The sequence below is a fragment of the Dendrobium catenatum genome, unplaced genomic scaffold (genome assembly GCF_001605985.2).
Source record: "Dendrobium catenatum unplaced genomic scaffold, ASM160598v2 fragScaff_scaffold_450, whole genome shotgun sequence".
Lineage (NCBI taxonomy): Eukaryota > Viridiplantae > Streptophyta > Magnoliopsida > Asparagales > Orchidaceae > Dendrobium > Dendrobium catenatum.
The window spans coordinates 132901-149503 of NW_021318912.1; the positions used below are offsets into that span (position 1 = coordinate 132901).

The 16603-nt window shown below is 36.2% G+C and overlaps 1 protein-coding gene across 2 annotated transcripts in view; it reads right to left on the reverse strand.

Annotated features, from left to right (window-relative positions):
* Positions 1-8991, reverse strand: part of LOC110093542 (oxysterol-binding protein-related protein 1D) — a 43121-nt gene extending 34130 nt beyond the window's left edge. Inside the window, exons 1-3 of one of the 2 annotated variants that reach the window (XR_002302730.2) lie at positions 8031-8991; positions 6729-7085; positions 5374-5461 (exon numbers count right to left, since the gene is read on the reverse strand). Coding sequence is in view for 1 of the 2 variants with exons in the window: in XM_020818458.2 (XP_020674117.1) it covers positions 5374-5461; positions 6729-7085; positions 8031-8561 (976 nt within the window). In the remaining variant the exon portion in view is untranslated. The remainder of the gene's footprint in view (positions 1-5373; positions 5462-6728; positions 7086-8030) is intronic. The other variant, XM_020818458.2, reaches the window with a different exon arrangement.
* Between the last annotated feature and the right edge of the window lie 7612 nt (positions 8992-16603).

Consider the following 16603-nt stretch of genomic DNA (forward strand, 5'->3'; position numbering starts at 1 on the left):
AGCCTGAAATATTTGTTGGAGCAGCGCATGGTGACAGAGGAGCATCAGAGGTGGCTATCCAAACTGCTCGGGTATGATTTTGAGATTCAGTACAGGCCAGGGGTAGAAAATAAGGCAGCATATGCTTTGTCCAGGTGCATGGGGGAGCTGCAAACAGTGACTGTGTCAGTCCCAATGATGCTAGATTGGAAAGCCATAAAGGAGGAGAGTGCTAAAGATGAGGAATTAAGCAAGATCAGAGCTGACTTAGTGAAGGAAGAGGGAGGCCATCCAGGATACTCGTTGGAGGGGGAGAGATTGTTGTATCATGGGAGATTTGTGTTGACCAGAACGTTTGTACACATCCCACAATTGCTCTAGGAGTTCCATAGAACGGCAGTTGCAGGTCATTCAGGAGTGCTAAAGACCTATAGGAGACTAGCAGCAGAGCTGTACTGGAAAGGTATGCACAGAGATGTGGAAGAGATGGTATCCAGATGCAAGGTGTGCCAAAGGAATAAGTATCTAGCGATGTCACCAGGTGGGTTACTGCAGCCTTTGGCGTTACCAGGACGAGTCTGGGAGGAGATATCTATGGACTTCATTGATGGGCTACCCCGCTCTGAGAGATTCACTGTGATTTTGGTAGTAGTGGATAGACTGAGCAAATATGCTCACTTTATTCCTCTACGCTACCCTTACACTGCGGTGACAGTAGCGACAGTCTTCATCAGGGAGATAGTCAGACTACACGGAGTACCAGAGGCGATAGTATCAGACAGGGATAAAGTGTTTCTCAGCCATTTCTGAAAAGAATTGTTCAGACTGCAGGGGACGGTGCTGAAAAGGAGTACGGCTTATCACCCACAGACAGATGGTCAAACATAAGTAGTCAACCGGAGCTTGAAAATTTATTTGAGATGGCTTCGCATCAGAAACACCCAAGCTATGGGCTAAATGGCTATCATGGGCCGAGTACTGGTACAACACCTCGTTTCACTCAGCATCTCAGATGACCCCATTTAAGGTGTTGTACGGATGGGATCCACCCCACTTGGTGCATTTTGGGAGTAGCAGCACACCCGTTTCTTCAGTAGAGGAGTATTTGGAGGAGATAGATAAGACACTGGAAGAGTTAAAAAGACACCTGTTGAGGGCTCAACAGATTATGAAGAAACGAGCTGATGGGCATCGGAAGGATATTCAGTTTGAGGTGGGCGAGAAGGTGTTTTTGAAACTCCGTCCATATCGACAGAAAATAGTCGCCAACCGGAGGAATGAGAAGCTTGCTCCAAGGTACTTCGGTCCATATGAAGTACTGGAGAAAATTGGAGCCGTGGCATATCGTCTGAAGCTACCACCGACAGCGACGATCCATCCGGTTTCCATGTATCCCAACTAAGGAGAGCCATTGGAGATTATGCTACCAGTTCTGAGTTACCAGGAACATTAACAGATGAAATGGAAATGATATTGAAACCTTTGGAGCTCATGGAGGTTCGTCATAAAGCAGATGGAGCCACAGAAGTCCTGATCAAATGAAGAACCTCCCTGACTACGAGGCCACGTGGGAGCCATATGAGCGGATGAAGCGACAGTTTCCTGACTTCCACCTTGAGGACAAGGTGGTTCTCTTTGGGATGGCGGTAACGTTAGACCGGTCCTCTATTGACCAGTCCAGCAGGCCCAATCCTTTGGGTCGGCTCGTTTCTTCTACAGGCGATGGACAACTCGAGCGAAAACAGAGGGGAAGCCGGCGGAACCGTGAAGAGCAATTCGGGTGGGGTCCACTTGTTTTTGAATTGGTTTCTTGGAGCCAAAAGGAGTGGAAGCAAGAGCAATTAGGTCCCTTTATGTTATTTTTGAATTGTATGCATTAAGTAGGAGGAAAAGGAGAGATTAGGGTTAGGTGGTTTTTGCTTGGAAGTTTTCTTATTCTTCTTTGTGGGCTAGGGCTCTAGATCGAATTCTAGAGATTGTGAGAGTGCGATCCTCCTCTCGAATAGAGGATCCTTGTATCTTTGCTATTTTCCTTGCATCTACTAGTAAAATACAAGACTTTTCTCCACGTTTCCCTCAGTTTTTCCCTGTTTTTCTACTGTTTGTGGATGTTTTCCTGCTGTGAACAGCAGTTTGCTTTGAGATTTGTTGCCAAAGTGATTAGGAAATACTTGAAATCAAGTATTTCCTATCAGTGCTATTTATATTATTTCAGTTTTACCCTCACTTGAGGGAGCTTTTGTGTTGTTTTGTCAAGAGCCTTCTTGTCTTTTGTCTTCTCATGTTTTTATGCCTATATATATGGCCCATTATTCTCTTGTATGGATGATGAATATTTTGATATAAATTTCTAGTTATATGCTTTCGCTTATCTTGGTGAGTTGAGTTTCTGAGTGAAGTCTTTTGGATAAAGGTAAAGAAATACCCAATAGCGTGTGAGCTCTTGGTTGGTATCATCTTCCCTCTCTAACTCTTTTTTCTCCTTCCCTCTACTGACTACATAATTTCCTATGACGAACACGGCTTTGTGCACATTCTTCACTCAACCTTCTTCGACGTCAACCCGAGAATCGACAATACGGTTGAGGACTATATAGAACGCATCTTGGACACCTTGGTCAAAGCTATTGAAGAGCAACTTAAGAATGTCAGGTGGAGGATCGCACCCGGTCCTTGACGAAGGTTCTCTAATCTTCCTCTTCTCGTATTTCTTAAAGTATAATCCTTTCTTTGTGATTTGATTGTAGTCACGAAGGCCGCTTCTACCCGATTCTGCTAAGCTTAATAAACGTAGAGAATTGAGTGTATTTTTTTATTTTTTAAATCTCATTGTTAGATTAAGGATTTCCGTTGAAAGATGCTACGTTGCATGATGTTCTTTTCCTACATTATTTTGATGATTCAAACCTTTTGACATGTAATTTAGCCTAAACGAAAGTGACCGCTCTTATGTTTTGAATCATCATTTTATTTGCTAATAGTTATATTCGTTATTTCTCTAATCTATAAGTTGTGAAATCTCTTAATCAAATCATTGCAAGCATTGTAGTCCTACATCACAACCCCACCTCTTCACCCCAAGCTGATTTTTTCCTTTCCCAAGCCAACTACTTACTTCCCAAGCAAGCCACATCAGCCCTCTCTCTTCCCCACGCCACCAGACCTACCTATTCACCTCCCAAGATGACTTTTTCCTTTTTTAAGCCAACTAATTCCATTCCTAAGCAAACCACATCAGTCATTTCTCTTCCACAAGTAGCCAACCCTCACCTCTTCACTTCTCAAGCTAAATTCTCCCTTTCCAAGCCATTAAATCAGCCAAATCATCTCTCTCCCCTCCTCCCCCTGCAGCTGGCCTAGTTCACCCCTCCAAATCCCAAAACCGTGAGCTCTCCATTTCCAAATCCTCATATAACTGAAACTTTCTTTTCCCTCCTCACTATTCTACCTCTCCAAGGAAACTTAGCTTCTACTAATGCAACAAGGACATTGATTCAACAAAGAGCATGGGTTTCACGGGAAAGCCATAGATGAACTAGTCGTCACTTCATCAAAAACTCCATTCCTCCCATTCATGAGCTAATTATCAAACACTCCCCTTGTCTACATCTAACTAAATATTGACCTTCTCATTTCATCTATAGTAGCATCATCTCATATGTGTTGATTAATACGCCAAGTTCTACTTAAATTTGAGTGAACAGAAACTCTAGTGATTAGTCCCTTAATTAAATGTTGAACCTATGTCAACCCATATAAGCTAGTCTAAACTGATTTACCTTTGTTATTGTTTAGCGGCTTTAGCCTTTGCTTGTTAGTTTCTTACTATCACATTATCTAATAATTCAAATTTTCTTATTGTTCTTAATGTTTTATGAAATTTATAATGTTGCCTTTGATGCTCTCTTAGCATAAATTTCTATTTGCATGACTTATTTCACTTAGTCCTACATCATCTATTCAATAATTCATATCATAATGCATGATTTGTAACCCAAAATGACCCAAATTTGGTAGTTTCTCAAATCCTCAAAGACCTGGTCAAAACTACAAATATTTATTCAAAAATAGATTCTTGGTTTTGTTATAATGCCAATCCTTAGCTTTTCAAGTTCAATATTGTTCAATACACGAGATCAAGGTACTAGCATTGTCACAAAAATAAATAAATAATGTGTAACAAAGCCCATAGGCAATCAAGACAAAAAACAACACATAAGGAAGGCCAGAGCAATCAACACATAAGGCAGGCATACACGTGCAGCACATGAAGCACCAAGCAATAGTCGAGTAAAAAAGATAAAAGAGGATCCAATAGCACCATCATTGGCTCCTTAGACAAAACAATAATCACCCAAGCACAAAACCAAAGAAAAATTATTATAGCACTTCTCTGAACACCTATATAGTGAAAGCAATCACATTCCTGAAGCAAAATAGAGGAATTCAAGATGCTGCAATATGGGACCAGAAGTTAGCAGAACTAGGGAATCCATTAAGTCGAATCAAAGAAACTTACAATAGTAAAACAAACAAAAAAAGATAATCAGAACAGTATTTAACACATCCCATTATCACAACAACAGCATCATCGGCAATGTGACGTTCAAAAAAAAAAAAAAACAGCAAAGAGGAAGTAAGCCAACTAGAACAACACAAAAAAAACTCAAAACATCATAATATTCATCTTGAAGATCACATCTTGTTTTTCTAATGAGTATAAACTTTCAGATTTCCATCACCATTCCTATCCATCTTCTTTCCAATACCAGCTCTTAATTCATTGTTTTCACAAGCAGGCGCCTGCATTGTCCTTCACATAAAATATTTTCATAAATTATTATAATGAACAACTCTTTCTCAAGATTAGAAGTTCTTTGGGAGATGTGGACAGGTTTCCTTCAGATCATGGGTAGCAAAGTAATATAAGTGAGATCTAGGGATAACAAGATGATAGCTAGAAACCACAATAATTGCTCATCATTTTTTCTATATCAATACAGTGCCCTTTTGCAAGGATCATTAACAAGCAAAAAAATTACATTCCTAAAGAACAACTTACAAAACACTTTTTAGCTTTTTGTCTGCAATTTTGCCGCTGTTAAGTTCTAAAATATACATTTTGGCACATAAAAAAGACAAGTTACAATTTAGGTATCCATACTAAAAAAGAACTTATCAAATTAAATAAAATACTCAATATTATAGGAAAACCAAATGTAATAGAGTTAATGATCCCATCAAAAATTTTAAGCAAATTATTTGTTAACGTAGTAATGTTAAGGAGCTTAATGCACACCAGTGAATTCAAAACTGTGTATAACATGAATCAACATTCTGTATAGTTGCATGAAAGTGCTGAATAAAAGCATATTTTGCAAAAGCAATACTTACCGCTAAATCTTCCATTCCCCTGCCCAAGGTTTGCCTCCCGTTCTTTTGTCTCGTCTACTACAGTAGTCTCCAGCTCTAACTTTTCTGTCTACAGTACAATGATACAGTCTAATTATCTCTTAAATTCTCAAGCAGATGATATCAATAGTGAGGAAAGCAAATAAGCAGCAGTTGCATGGTGTAGATTGTTAGCACAATGTTCATTGAAGATGGAGAGAATGAAACATAGGCAGATGGGGCTTTACTATCAACATGGTGAAACAAAAAATGAAACTGCAATCAACTAACAGAAATATTTTAAGTATTTCCCATAAATTTAGGCATGGTAAAGAACAATCAAGATAGACAAGCCAAATTTTGTGAACATTAGATTTCATAACAACACTTCCATGCATACATTGCAGAAAAGCCTTCATGCAACTTAGATTTCAAATGCCTTCTCAATATCACAATAGCCTAAGCAAAGAGAGGGAAGGTTATTTGTAAAAGGTCACACAACTCCGCAAGTATGGTGAGGTATTTTGGACTTGTTTGCCAAGGTATCAGAAGGAAAGCATGTAGTAAAACTTGCAGGGTATTATCTAACTTTAGCATGTTTCTGATTGGCTGCCAATGACAAAGAGTACAATGAAAGCTTACATGATAGCAAGTTAGCTCATGTAACTTTTATAGGCTATGGAGTTTAATAAATGAAATCCTTCAAACTAAAACAGCATGGGATCTTTGATGTGGGGCTGCCAAATGGATTTATAACCTTATTATAACAAATATTTCATAGTACATTAGTTTTTTTTCTAAATTTGCTTAATCACCAAAGACCTACATCTGCTTTATTGTAGAAAGTTTTCAAAAACATTCAGGAAACTCAAGAGGACAAACTTTGGAAATTTAGCTCCCGATTCAGGCACAGGATAAATTATATTCCAAAGGCTGTAACTTTAGACAGGCATCCAACTATAACCTATTACATTGAAAGCTGACAGTTTGAGGGATTTTTCATTAGTGATAAACAAGCTAAAGATTAATTTATAGGTCAAAAAGAAAAAAAAAAATTGAAGTAGTTCAGAGTGAACTGGTGTTAGGAATTTTTACAAAGCTACAGCAATACAATATAAGATTCTTGAAGTGAAACAAAGGAGAAGTGTAAGTTACTTGTAGCAGAAAATGTATAATTCTAAGTGTATTTGTGATACTGACTGCCATTGAATCTAGCAATCTAAACTACATTCACTAAATGTCCTCTTATTTAGGAAATGATGTTTTTATAAAAACCCTCATGGTGCAATATTCCTTGGTTATTTTAGCTACATGCTGCATTAAAAGGCCTCTAGTGTGATTTAAAAAACAAAATATACCTCCAACTGTCTTAGTGCATCAAGCAAGACAATATGTTTTTGCTGAAGACACCTCAACTGATTCAGTAGCACAGATGTTTCACATAGCACGATAGACTCACACTCTTTTATTACTATTTCATCCAAACCTTCCTCCAATAATCGAGTTCGCAGTTTCTCCGTAGAAACCGTAACATCTACAGCGGTTTCCAAGTCATTGCTTGTTGGAAAACGAGGAAACAGATCTTTAGCTAAAAGCAGAGCTTCAATCCACAAACTACGATCCTCCCTTGAATCGCAACGCAAATGGAGGGTCTTTGTACCAGTGAAAATAGACAGCCTTTTATCATCTGACTTGCTTGAACGAATCGAAGAAACCTGAAAGTCATGTTCACTGCACACAAGTCAATTCAGAGAGCTTTGAGATGCCTAAAATTACTCGTAGAAGATGTTATTAAAAACAAATTATCTGTTTTTCTTCTTCTTTTTCTTTATAACATGAAACCAGATTGAAATTCGGACACCTCATTGTGAAAGTCATTGATAGATAGATAGAACTCAATTTCTTATGCATTAACATATGCCATGTATATAACCTTAAAAGTTAGGCATAGCAAGATTGCCTCAACGTAGTCAAGTTATTCATTGTAAGGATTCTATCATACAAGTATTTGTGCCCACACACATTTTGAAGAGAAAAGAAAATCTCTTCAAGATACTTAAAGAGTAAAACAAATATTGAAAAGAAAGAAAGAATTTAAAAAGTCAACCTTCATCAAAACCGTATATATATATATATGCATATTAGTTTCATGGCCAGCTCTGCTGCTTCAGAAGTTTCGCATGAAGATTATATTTAATTCGACTTCTTACAGATATTCTATTGGCAGACATTACCAAGTCAAGAGGAAACTTCACTGAATCATCAAATTCACCAATTCGTCCACAGAGAGCTAAGAGAATGACAGTAGCAGTCGCCCAAACCACATTAAAAAAAAAAGAAAAAAAAAACATATCCGTTGATATATTTATGTGATAAACATATAAAACTACTGGATTAACCGTCAACCTCGGCTAAAAGACAAAATAACCAGGAATATGGGAAAGTGATATTATCCACAGAAGCTGATGCAATCTCCTGCTTTCCATTTTCAAAGTATGTGTGTGCAAATACTCTTGCTCTGAGAAAAAAAGGTGGATCTGCTCAATAGAAATTCATGTGTATAGAGAAGAATAGTGCATGGAAGAATATATTTAAGCTAAGAACTGTACAGAAGAACAGGATTTATAAAAAAAAAAAGCTCATGTTTCCGACAGTCGAACCTTCAAATGAATCTCCCCAAACGGCTTCCACTGCTTCATATCCGCTTGTCCCATCACTTCCCCAGCCCGTTGCTCCCTCTTCACTCTCCGTAGTGATTCTTCGCCGATCACCCGCACACCGCTTGCCTCGCATGACGCCGACCCCACAGAGATCTTGTCCGGCCCATGCACCTTATAGTACGACAAAACCCCATCCTGCAGCACGAACCACCGCGATCTCCACCCTTTCCCGTAGTTCACCCACTTGTACAAAATCCCCGCCACCTTTCCACTGACAGCGCCGCCGCTCTTCCCCTCTCTTCCCTCCGCCGGGCGGCTAGGCCCGTCCTCCGCTTCGCAGCTAGCTCCCAACTCCAGATTCCCCGCCACCGCCGACATTTGCGCGGGCGTAAGCTGCTTGCTCGACGAGTTCCTCGCAGGATTCTCTAACCCCGCCGCCGGTTTCGCATTCGCCTTCAACGACGCAACCGGCGCACTCCCGCGATCCCCGCGCTCCAGAGACACCGGCGCAATGCAGCAAAGCGGATTCATCGTACGAAAAACAGAAAGCAGCAAAACTACAAAACGCAATAAAAAGTATAGAACAAATGACCAAAATAGCAGATCAGATATCAAAAGTCTCCCACTCCTCCCACACTGCTGCACTCACAGAACCCCAACTCTACCCCTCAGCAAGCTCCGCTGCAGGAACAGCCGATCGACGGTGATCGCCGGGAATGCCGTCGGATCAGCGATCGGCTAGCAGATCTGGGAGTGCAGAAGACGATGGAAATGGTCATAAAAGCGGCGGTTGAGGGTCGGGGCAGGCGGCATTAAAAAGCCCGGAGCGGAACGCCTCTGCGCCGCGACGGATCCATTAATTCGCTGACCTTCGCCGCAGAGCGCAGCAATACAGTGCGCACTACGCAGTGGGAGGCTGCGGCTGAAGGACAGTGAGTACCTCCTGATAGATCCCCTGTTCTCTCCTGTCCACCAAACACCGAAACGTTGAAACGACGAGAAACCGGGCGGCGCGTGGGTGCGATTGAATATATGTGCCACGTGGCATTATATGACTGCGTGGGTGGTGGCCGTGGGTGCAAAAGCTAAGTCGGATCCTGCTGCCATGCACAATGAAGCTGGATCGTTTGGCTTGATGGTCTGCTTTCCGATGTCCGGCTGGACAGTCCCCTTCTCTCGTCTTAGGGCCTGTATTAGTACAAACTAAAAAGAAAAAAAAAAAAAAAAAGTGGAGAGGACGATTTGAGGCATTCAATATTCGTTTGGGGTAGGTTTTGCAAAAGTTTTGCTTTGTTGGTGATAATTATAATTCTGTTTGATTTATATTTTACAATCAAATTTATTTATTTCTAATTATATATATAAGGATTTCTTTTTCTTTTGTTCGCTTCCTGTGAAGGTAATCATCTTTGGAGCGCTTTTCTCCTCTTTCCCGCGCTTCTTCGGTAAATCTCGTAGCGAATTTTTTTTTCATATGTGAACAGTCAAACGTCAATATTGGCATCACACTGTTCTCCTACCGGAATTTGGTGTGTGATTTAGAATTTGAATGGAGTAAATAAGGGATGGCATATGGTGGTTTGGAGTTCGGTTGGAGATTGTCTTAATAATTGATATATTTTATTTTTTTTCTTAAATGGTTAGGGTGTGTGTTTCTTAAATTAAAATTATGAATTTTATAACAATATAATACTTTTATCAAGCATAAATCTTAATGTAAATTTTTTAATTATAAATTTTTAAAATCAATTTTGATATCATAGAACTTTATTTTAATAATTTTATAATTGAAATAAATGTTGGGAACTTGGGATGAAATACGCTCAAGTATGCCAAAAATATTGTGATCTGATTTTGAATTAACCAAAAAGTATGGATGAAAACTTAACGATATTATTTGTTGGATTAAATGATCTTTGAATCTTCTGTTCTGAGCTCGAGCATCTCGGCATAGAGGAATTAAATGATTATATGGCCATTCCATTATGGCTTTATTAAGACAATGAGAAGTCTAAATATTATTGTTTGTCAAGGGGATTAACATCTAAAATTCAATTAAGTGTTCTCATTTATAGTCTAAATTGTGATAATGACTCTCACAAAAAATATATAAAATTAACCGAGTTTTTAAAGATTATGGAGGTTGGAATAAGGCTACAAGAAGGATTTTATGTGAGAGAGTTCGAAACTCCATTTATAACCATCAATGATTGTCTTTACTAATAAGGCTAATACACGCAATTGACACTAACTTAGGTTTTTGTCACATCATCGACGCCAATTTAGAAGCTTGCCATCGACATTAATATCGACGCCTATAGTTGACACCAACTTCGACACTCGCTATTGCCACCAATGTTTAATGATCATAGTCGTCATCAACATTAATGTTCATTGTCATAAGTAATGTTGATGTCTGATGAGCCATGTCCCACAAGACAAATGCAATGCCCCAATATCTAATTTGAAAGAATTATATGTTTTCATCCCTTAATCAATTTGCTAGTCTCTAAATATCCAATCAATATAAATAAAAACGACGAAAGTAACTATAAATCATATTCATCAAAATATTTATATATTCATTCCTTCAAAATTTAGTTTACAATTGCCAGAAGATTGCATTAATCATTATTCTATATTTTTTTAAGCATCTGACTACAAAAGAGTAAAACTAAATACATAAATTAAATAAAAACGTGAACATTGATTAGCCTCATTCTAGATGATCCTTACCTTTTCCCATACCTGAAATCAATTAAAATCACATAATGAGAGCATAGTCTAACAAGCAATCAAAACCTTCCACTACATTTAATACAATATAAAATGATCAATATATATGCTTCAGTTCAAGTCAATATCAATCAATAAACCATTCGTATGAGCATTAAGCAATATGTGCAAGCATGTCAATCATTTGTAGTAACCAAAGTGATCGGTAAAACTAGAGTAGAATCTCAGTAAGCAAAAATAGTATATCAATCTATAAGAAAATCAATAAAACTCCATGAATCAATAACACGGGTTGTGCAGTAAAACAAACATAAAGCTATCAATTATATTTTTTATTGTTGATTCTATTATATGAATATGTTCATCAATATGACATGTATAATTATCTAAGAATATGTCATGCTAATATGTTGTATTAATATACTATATTAGTATGTTTATCTATATATTATGTCAATATGTCTATCATTATCTATAAATGCCCCTATCATATATTATGTTATGTTATGTCAGCCTCAACATTACTTCTGTCAATCAATTTAATTAAATCATATATTTTAATGTAAGTGCATACATGGATACAATTATGAATAGCAAGATATGATCTCCAATTTTAAAGTTGTATTTTCATCATGTATAATTATGTTATGTTACTTTACTAATTTTTCATTCTACTTTCAGCAGGTTGTAACTAATTTGTTAACATTTTGTTGATTCTTGAAAATTTGTGTTATATCATAAGAGGAATGCATAACTTTCTCCAATCAGCGGTCACTTGGCTCTTCTAGCAAAGTTAAGCACAATCTTAAATTAGCCAGAATAATTGTTAGTGCGTTATTTTACTAAATAACAAACCTACAATATCAAAGAAGTGGTTATAAACTTACTAAATTACTCATTCTTTAACATATGATGCTTGAAATGCATGAGATATGACTAATAGTAAAAATTATCTTATTAACAACAAGGTCAAAGACTTAGCTGCAATTTCACCTTAAACAACAAGCTTGTATAAATTCAAAAAAATTAAACTGGCACCTTTCCAACTTCCTTAGCTTACAACATTCGAGAATAGGAATGTTAACGCATCACATATGAATTAGATCACTAAGCCCAATACTTGCTGAGAAATGTGATTTTTTGTAGTAAATGTTATATATTTAAGTTTAATAATCATATTTCTACATACAAGTTTATTCTTTGGCTGCAAAATCATTGAACATATTGACAATGAGACTAAAAAGAATTGCACCAACGTAGATACTTTCATCTTCTATATTGTCTGTGTGTATTCTTGTTCTCAAGAACATTGTTGTTGCTATGAGAGCTATCAAAATGATCTTCAAAAGAAAGCAAAATGCATTATTAGCAACATGCAACATATGTTAAAGTTTCCAATTCAAAAGCATTTGTCTATTTTGGAATCAAGTCATGTTGTCTAGAAGAAACCTGGACAATCTTGAGGATGTATACAATGGAATTGTGCTTAATGAGCAGTCATTCCTTTGCAAAGGAGGTACTGAGGAGATCAGAGTATGGTACATGATTCTTCTCAAAAACAAGTGCAGTACGGTGGCAACAGCTCTTGTCAAAGGGAATGGATAGCTCATTCTCGAGACATAAGTCAACATGGAAGTGACAGAAATGTTGAACAAATTCAGATATTGGAACATACTAGTATGATCGATTATGGTCAGATTAGTATTGTGCTTGGTCCTTACGAGAGATAATCTCTTGGAGAAAATCAGCAGTGCCCTTCCCCTCAGGACAACAAAAATTAATCATCAACAATTATTTAAAGAGATATGGATTTTACTACAAATATATCCTACATTATTATATATAAAATTATCTTAAATCGATTAAAGTGATTTTCTTTCTAAACATATAAGATTAAAATTTACAGAAGTTACTATAGTTTGCTAAAATAAACCAGAAGGACTTGTCATGCAATTCATGTATTTTAATTTGAGGTAATAGAAGCGCCATCCTAAGCAGTACAACAGTTCATATTCACATAAAATTGCTAAAAAAATTTACATGATTATAACTTTTTGTTTTTGTATTTTAAATCATCACGTCAATTCAAATCAGTAGTATCTCATTGTAATTCTGACTTAGTTTGTTCTTATAATATGAGATTCCATTTTATGTAATGTTTGATCATTATTTTAATCAATTACTATATTTTTTATTGGTCTTTATGCAAGGTTACTCTTTATACTATAGTAGTCTGCTTTTACATAATCAACTGAATGACCTCTTTTGTTTTTTATTAGTACTAATCCCTATATTATTATATATCATTTAGTAATTTGTAGTATTTTTATTATTCCATATCAATAATGGTAGAGGATTTGTTAAATTTTGGGGAGGACGAAGTACTTGATGATATGTCAAAAGTTAATGAGAATAAAGGAGTGGCATAATTTACTCGTATATTACTCACAACGACATGTTCGATTCATGATTACTATGCATTATATGTTTGTAAGAGTCCTTACATGACATCAGCTCAAACTGGAGATAAATGGGTGTGTGAGTTGTTGCATGGCCATCCAAATAGATTTCATAACATGTTCAGAATGTCACAAGTTAGTTTTATGGACTTACTTTCTTTGTTGGAAACATCATATGGTTTACATTGATATCACAGAACTAATACTCGAGAGGTACTTGTAATAACTTTGTACATTTTGGGACATAATGAGAGTATTAGATCAACATATGAACGCTTTCAGCACTCTACAGAGATGATTAATATATTTTTTTATAATGATCTACAAGCATTAGTTTGATTATCAATGGAGATTATTGCACATGTAGATAAGTTTTTCCATGATATTCCTAAAAGAATAATTAATGACACACGATACATGCCATACTTTAAAGATTGCATTGGTGCTTTTAATGACACACACGTTGATGCACGCATCCCTGTTGAAGAACATGTCGCTTATATTACACGTCATCATTCACTGACACAAAATGTGATGGATGCATGTGATTTCAACAAGTGTTTCACATTTGTTGCACCTGGTTGGGAGGGTTTGGCACATAATGCGCGTATATTTAAACATGCGGTGATGGAACCAAAATATAATTTTCCTGCATCACTTCCAGGTATTACTAATTTATAGAATGAAATTATTATATTTATTAATTAGATTATATTGCATAATAATTAACAAATTTATGAACATGAAAGTTTTACTTAGTTGATGCAGGTTATCCTTTATAAAGGGGATATTTAAAGTCATACTTGGGAACCAGATATCACATACCAGATTTTAGAAGAGGTAGTAGAACAATTATGGGATATGAGGAGCTTTTTAATAGTAGTCATTTCTCACTAAGAAGTGTAATTGAACGTTCCTTGGTGTATGCAAAAAGAAATGGGGAATATTAAGGGATATGCCTAATTATAGTTTTAAGAAGCTGCATCTTATTGTTGTTGGTACCATGGAATTACATAATTATATTTGACGACATATATCATGAAATGACCCAGATTTTATAGACTTGTTTGATTAAAAATAATATTGGGTTTGAAAAATATTAATTTTCTTTGGGAAAGTTAAATTCTTTTGAATTTTGAAATTGAACACGTCATTATGAACAATATATCACCTCTAGAGGTGAACATAACGTTCCCTAATGGGTCAAAATTTTAGAATTTTAAATTTATCCGGATTGTCGTAGTCAAATTTAGGGGGAAATAGCATATGATCCTGGAGGATCAAAATGATATTTAATCAAATATTTGACTATAATAATTCGGAAATGAGATCATTAATTTCACAATTGAAATCACTACAATAATTGATATATCTCTCATAGGAAAGAAGATATCAATCATTATTGATCATTTGAGAGTGACGATAATGATCGTTAGTTTAAATTTTCCCAAAGATAATTAATTAAAGATTTTAAAAAATTGGTTTTGAAAATCAGGTATGGGTTTCTAAATCTCCTACGAGCGCAATCCCTCATAGTTAATTACATCATATAAAAACTAAAGTTTTCCTATGAAAACTCTCAATTAAAATAGCGATAAAAAATTTATTTAAGAATTTCAAAGATCAATGTCAAAGGAGATTAAGGATTGGAAATTCAAGTAGGATTGAATCAAAATTGAAGACTTATTTTTGGAGTCAACGGAAGAAAGGTAGGAGGCACCTGGGATTCTGAAAAAATTTAGAAGTGCCCCAGTCTATCCTAAGTGTTGGGCTCAAATTTGATTGAAAGAGATTTTTAAGTTAAATGATCAATTTTATTAGAAATTTGTGATTAGATTCCCGGAGGTTGAGGTCTTATAGCCCGAGCCTGCCTCGGAACCTAAGTCTAAATTGGGTACTGAAAAGTGACCCAAACCTAGCTAGTGCAATGCAAATCTGGACTTATCCCGGCCTGGATTGGGGAGCCAACTAACCACCTAATTTTTAAAATAAATGAATCCGGTCTTTTATTAAAGAGTGATAGGGACATTTTATTTAAAGTTTTGGAGAGTTGGGACCGACATCTAAAGATTTTTCTAACTGGCCCCTTTGACTTATGTTGGGTGCAAATTGCTAAGGACTAATGCAATTAAAATTTTGACTCTTTTAAATATGTTTCTAATGCAATGCAAGCTAGTTAACAACCTCATATCAAATATGATTGAAAGTTAAAAATAGGCTTAGAAAGACTATCCATGTATGAGTATAAAGACATCATAGTATTATTTTTTTAGAAGACTGGCTTCCCCAGGTCCGGCACCTCGTCCTCATAAGTCAGACTATTCAGACTCTACCCGCAGGCGGGGAATGGTCTAAAGCAAGGAGAGAAGAAGTGCATAAATATGCATGCGACCCCGGGGTCGATCCCGGCTAATTCCCTAAATTCGTTATCTTTCAATGTTATTCAGACTCACTAAAATCTTGAACTTTAAAGTTATGAGTATAAAAATTTTCATACCCTCACGAGTCTCACGAGTCCAGGCAAAAATAAAAGCAACACACAAACACAAAAAAATTAATAAAAGCAGATAATTATATACACAATCACATCAAATATCAAATATAAGTGAATTAATTAATAAATGTCCATAGGTAAAGTTATATTGCTTATTACAAATCAGGGTCTGCTGAAAGTAAAGTGGTCGGGCACCACTGACAACAATCCGGGTTTCTAATCCTAAGAATCAAGTGACTTTGAGATTTGAGATTCTTCTTGTTATCCACTTCTTTATCTTCTCACGAGCATCTTGATTCGTTGGCTACGGATATCCAAATGAAAAGAAACCCCCCTTGAACGGGGTGTTATCTTTCATCTTTGGATATTTGAAGAGCATACAAACTTGATCTTCCAAATGGACGAAGACTCTCCCCTTTAGGGATGTCTTCTCCTCTTTGGAATTCAAGTTGGATCTAAACATCCCAACTCAAATCAAATAAAATACAACATAAATTATATCAAATTACATTAATTAAAATCAAAAAATTTAGACTTGATCCTGCAGGGTTATCATAATAATCAATATTTATATATAATCCCTAGCAGTTATAATTGATCTCAAGCACTTGATATATTTGAAATTTAAATGTTCAACAGAGTGCAGTAAATAAATAAATAAACAATCAATTAATTCTAAGATAACAACCATCATGCAGTGAAAGCTCGAAAACCCAGCACACGGTGAAAAAGTAAACACCGGCCTATCCTAAAACTTGAGTTGGTTGTCCTAGCAAACCATCTAAAGTGTGTGAGGTAGGCCGTGTGATTTGGATATGTCCTATGGAGGGCAATTTGTTAAAGTTGTTTAAAGTTCTGGTTGGTTGAAATGTTTAAGGGAAGAT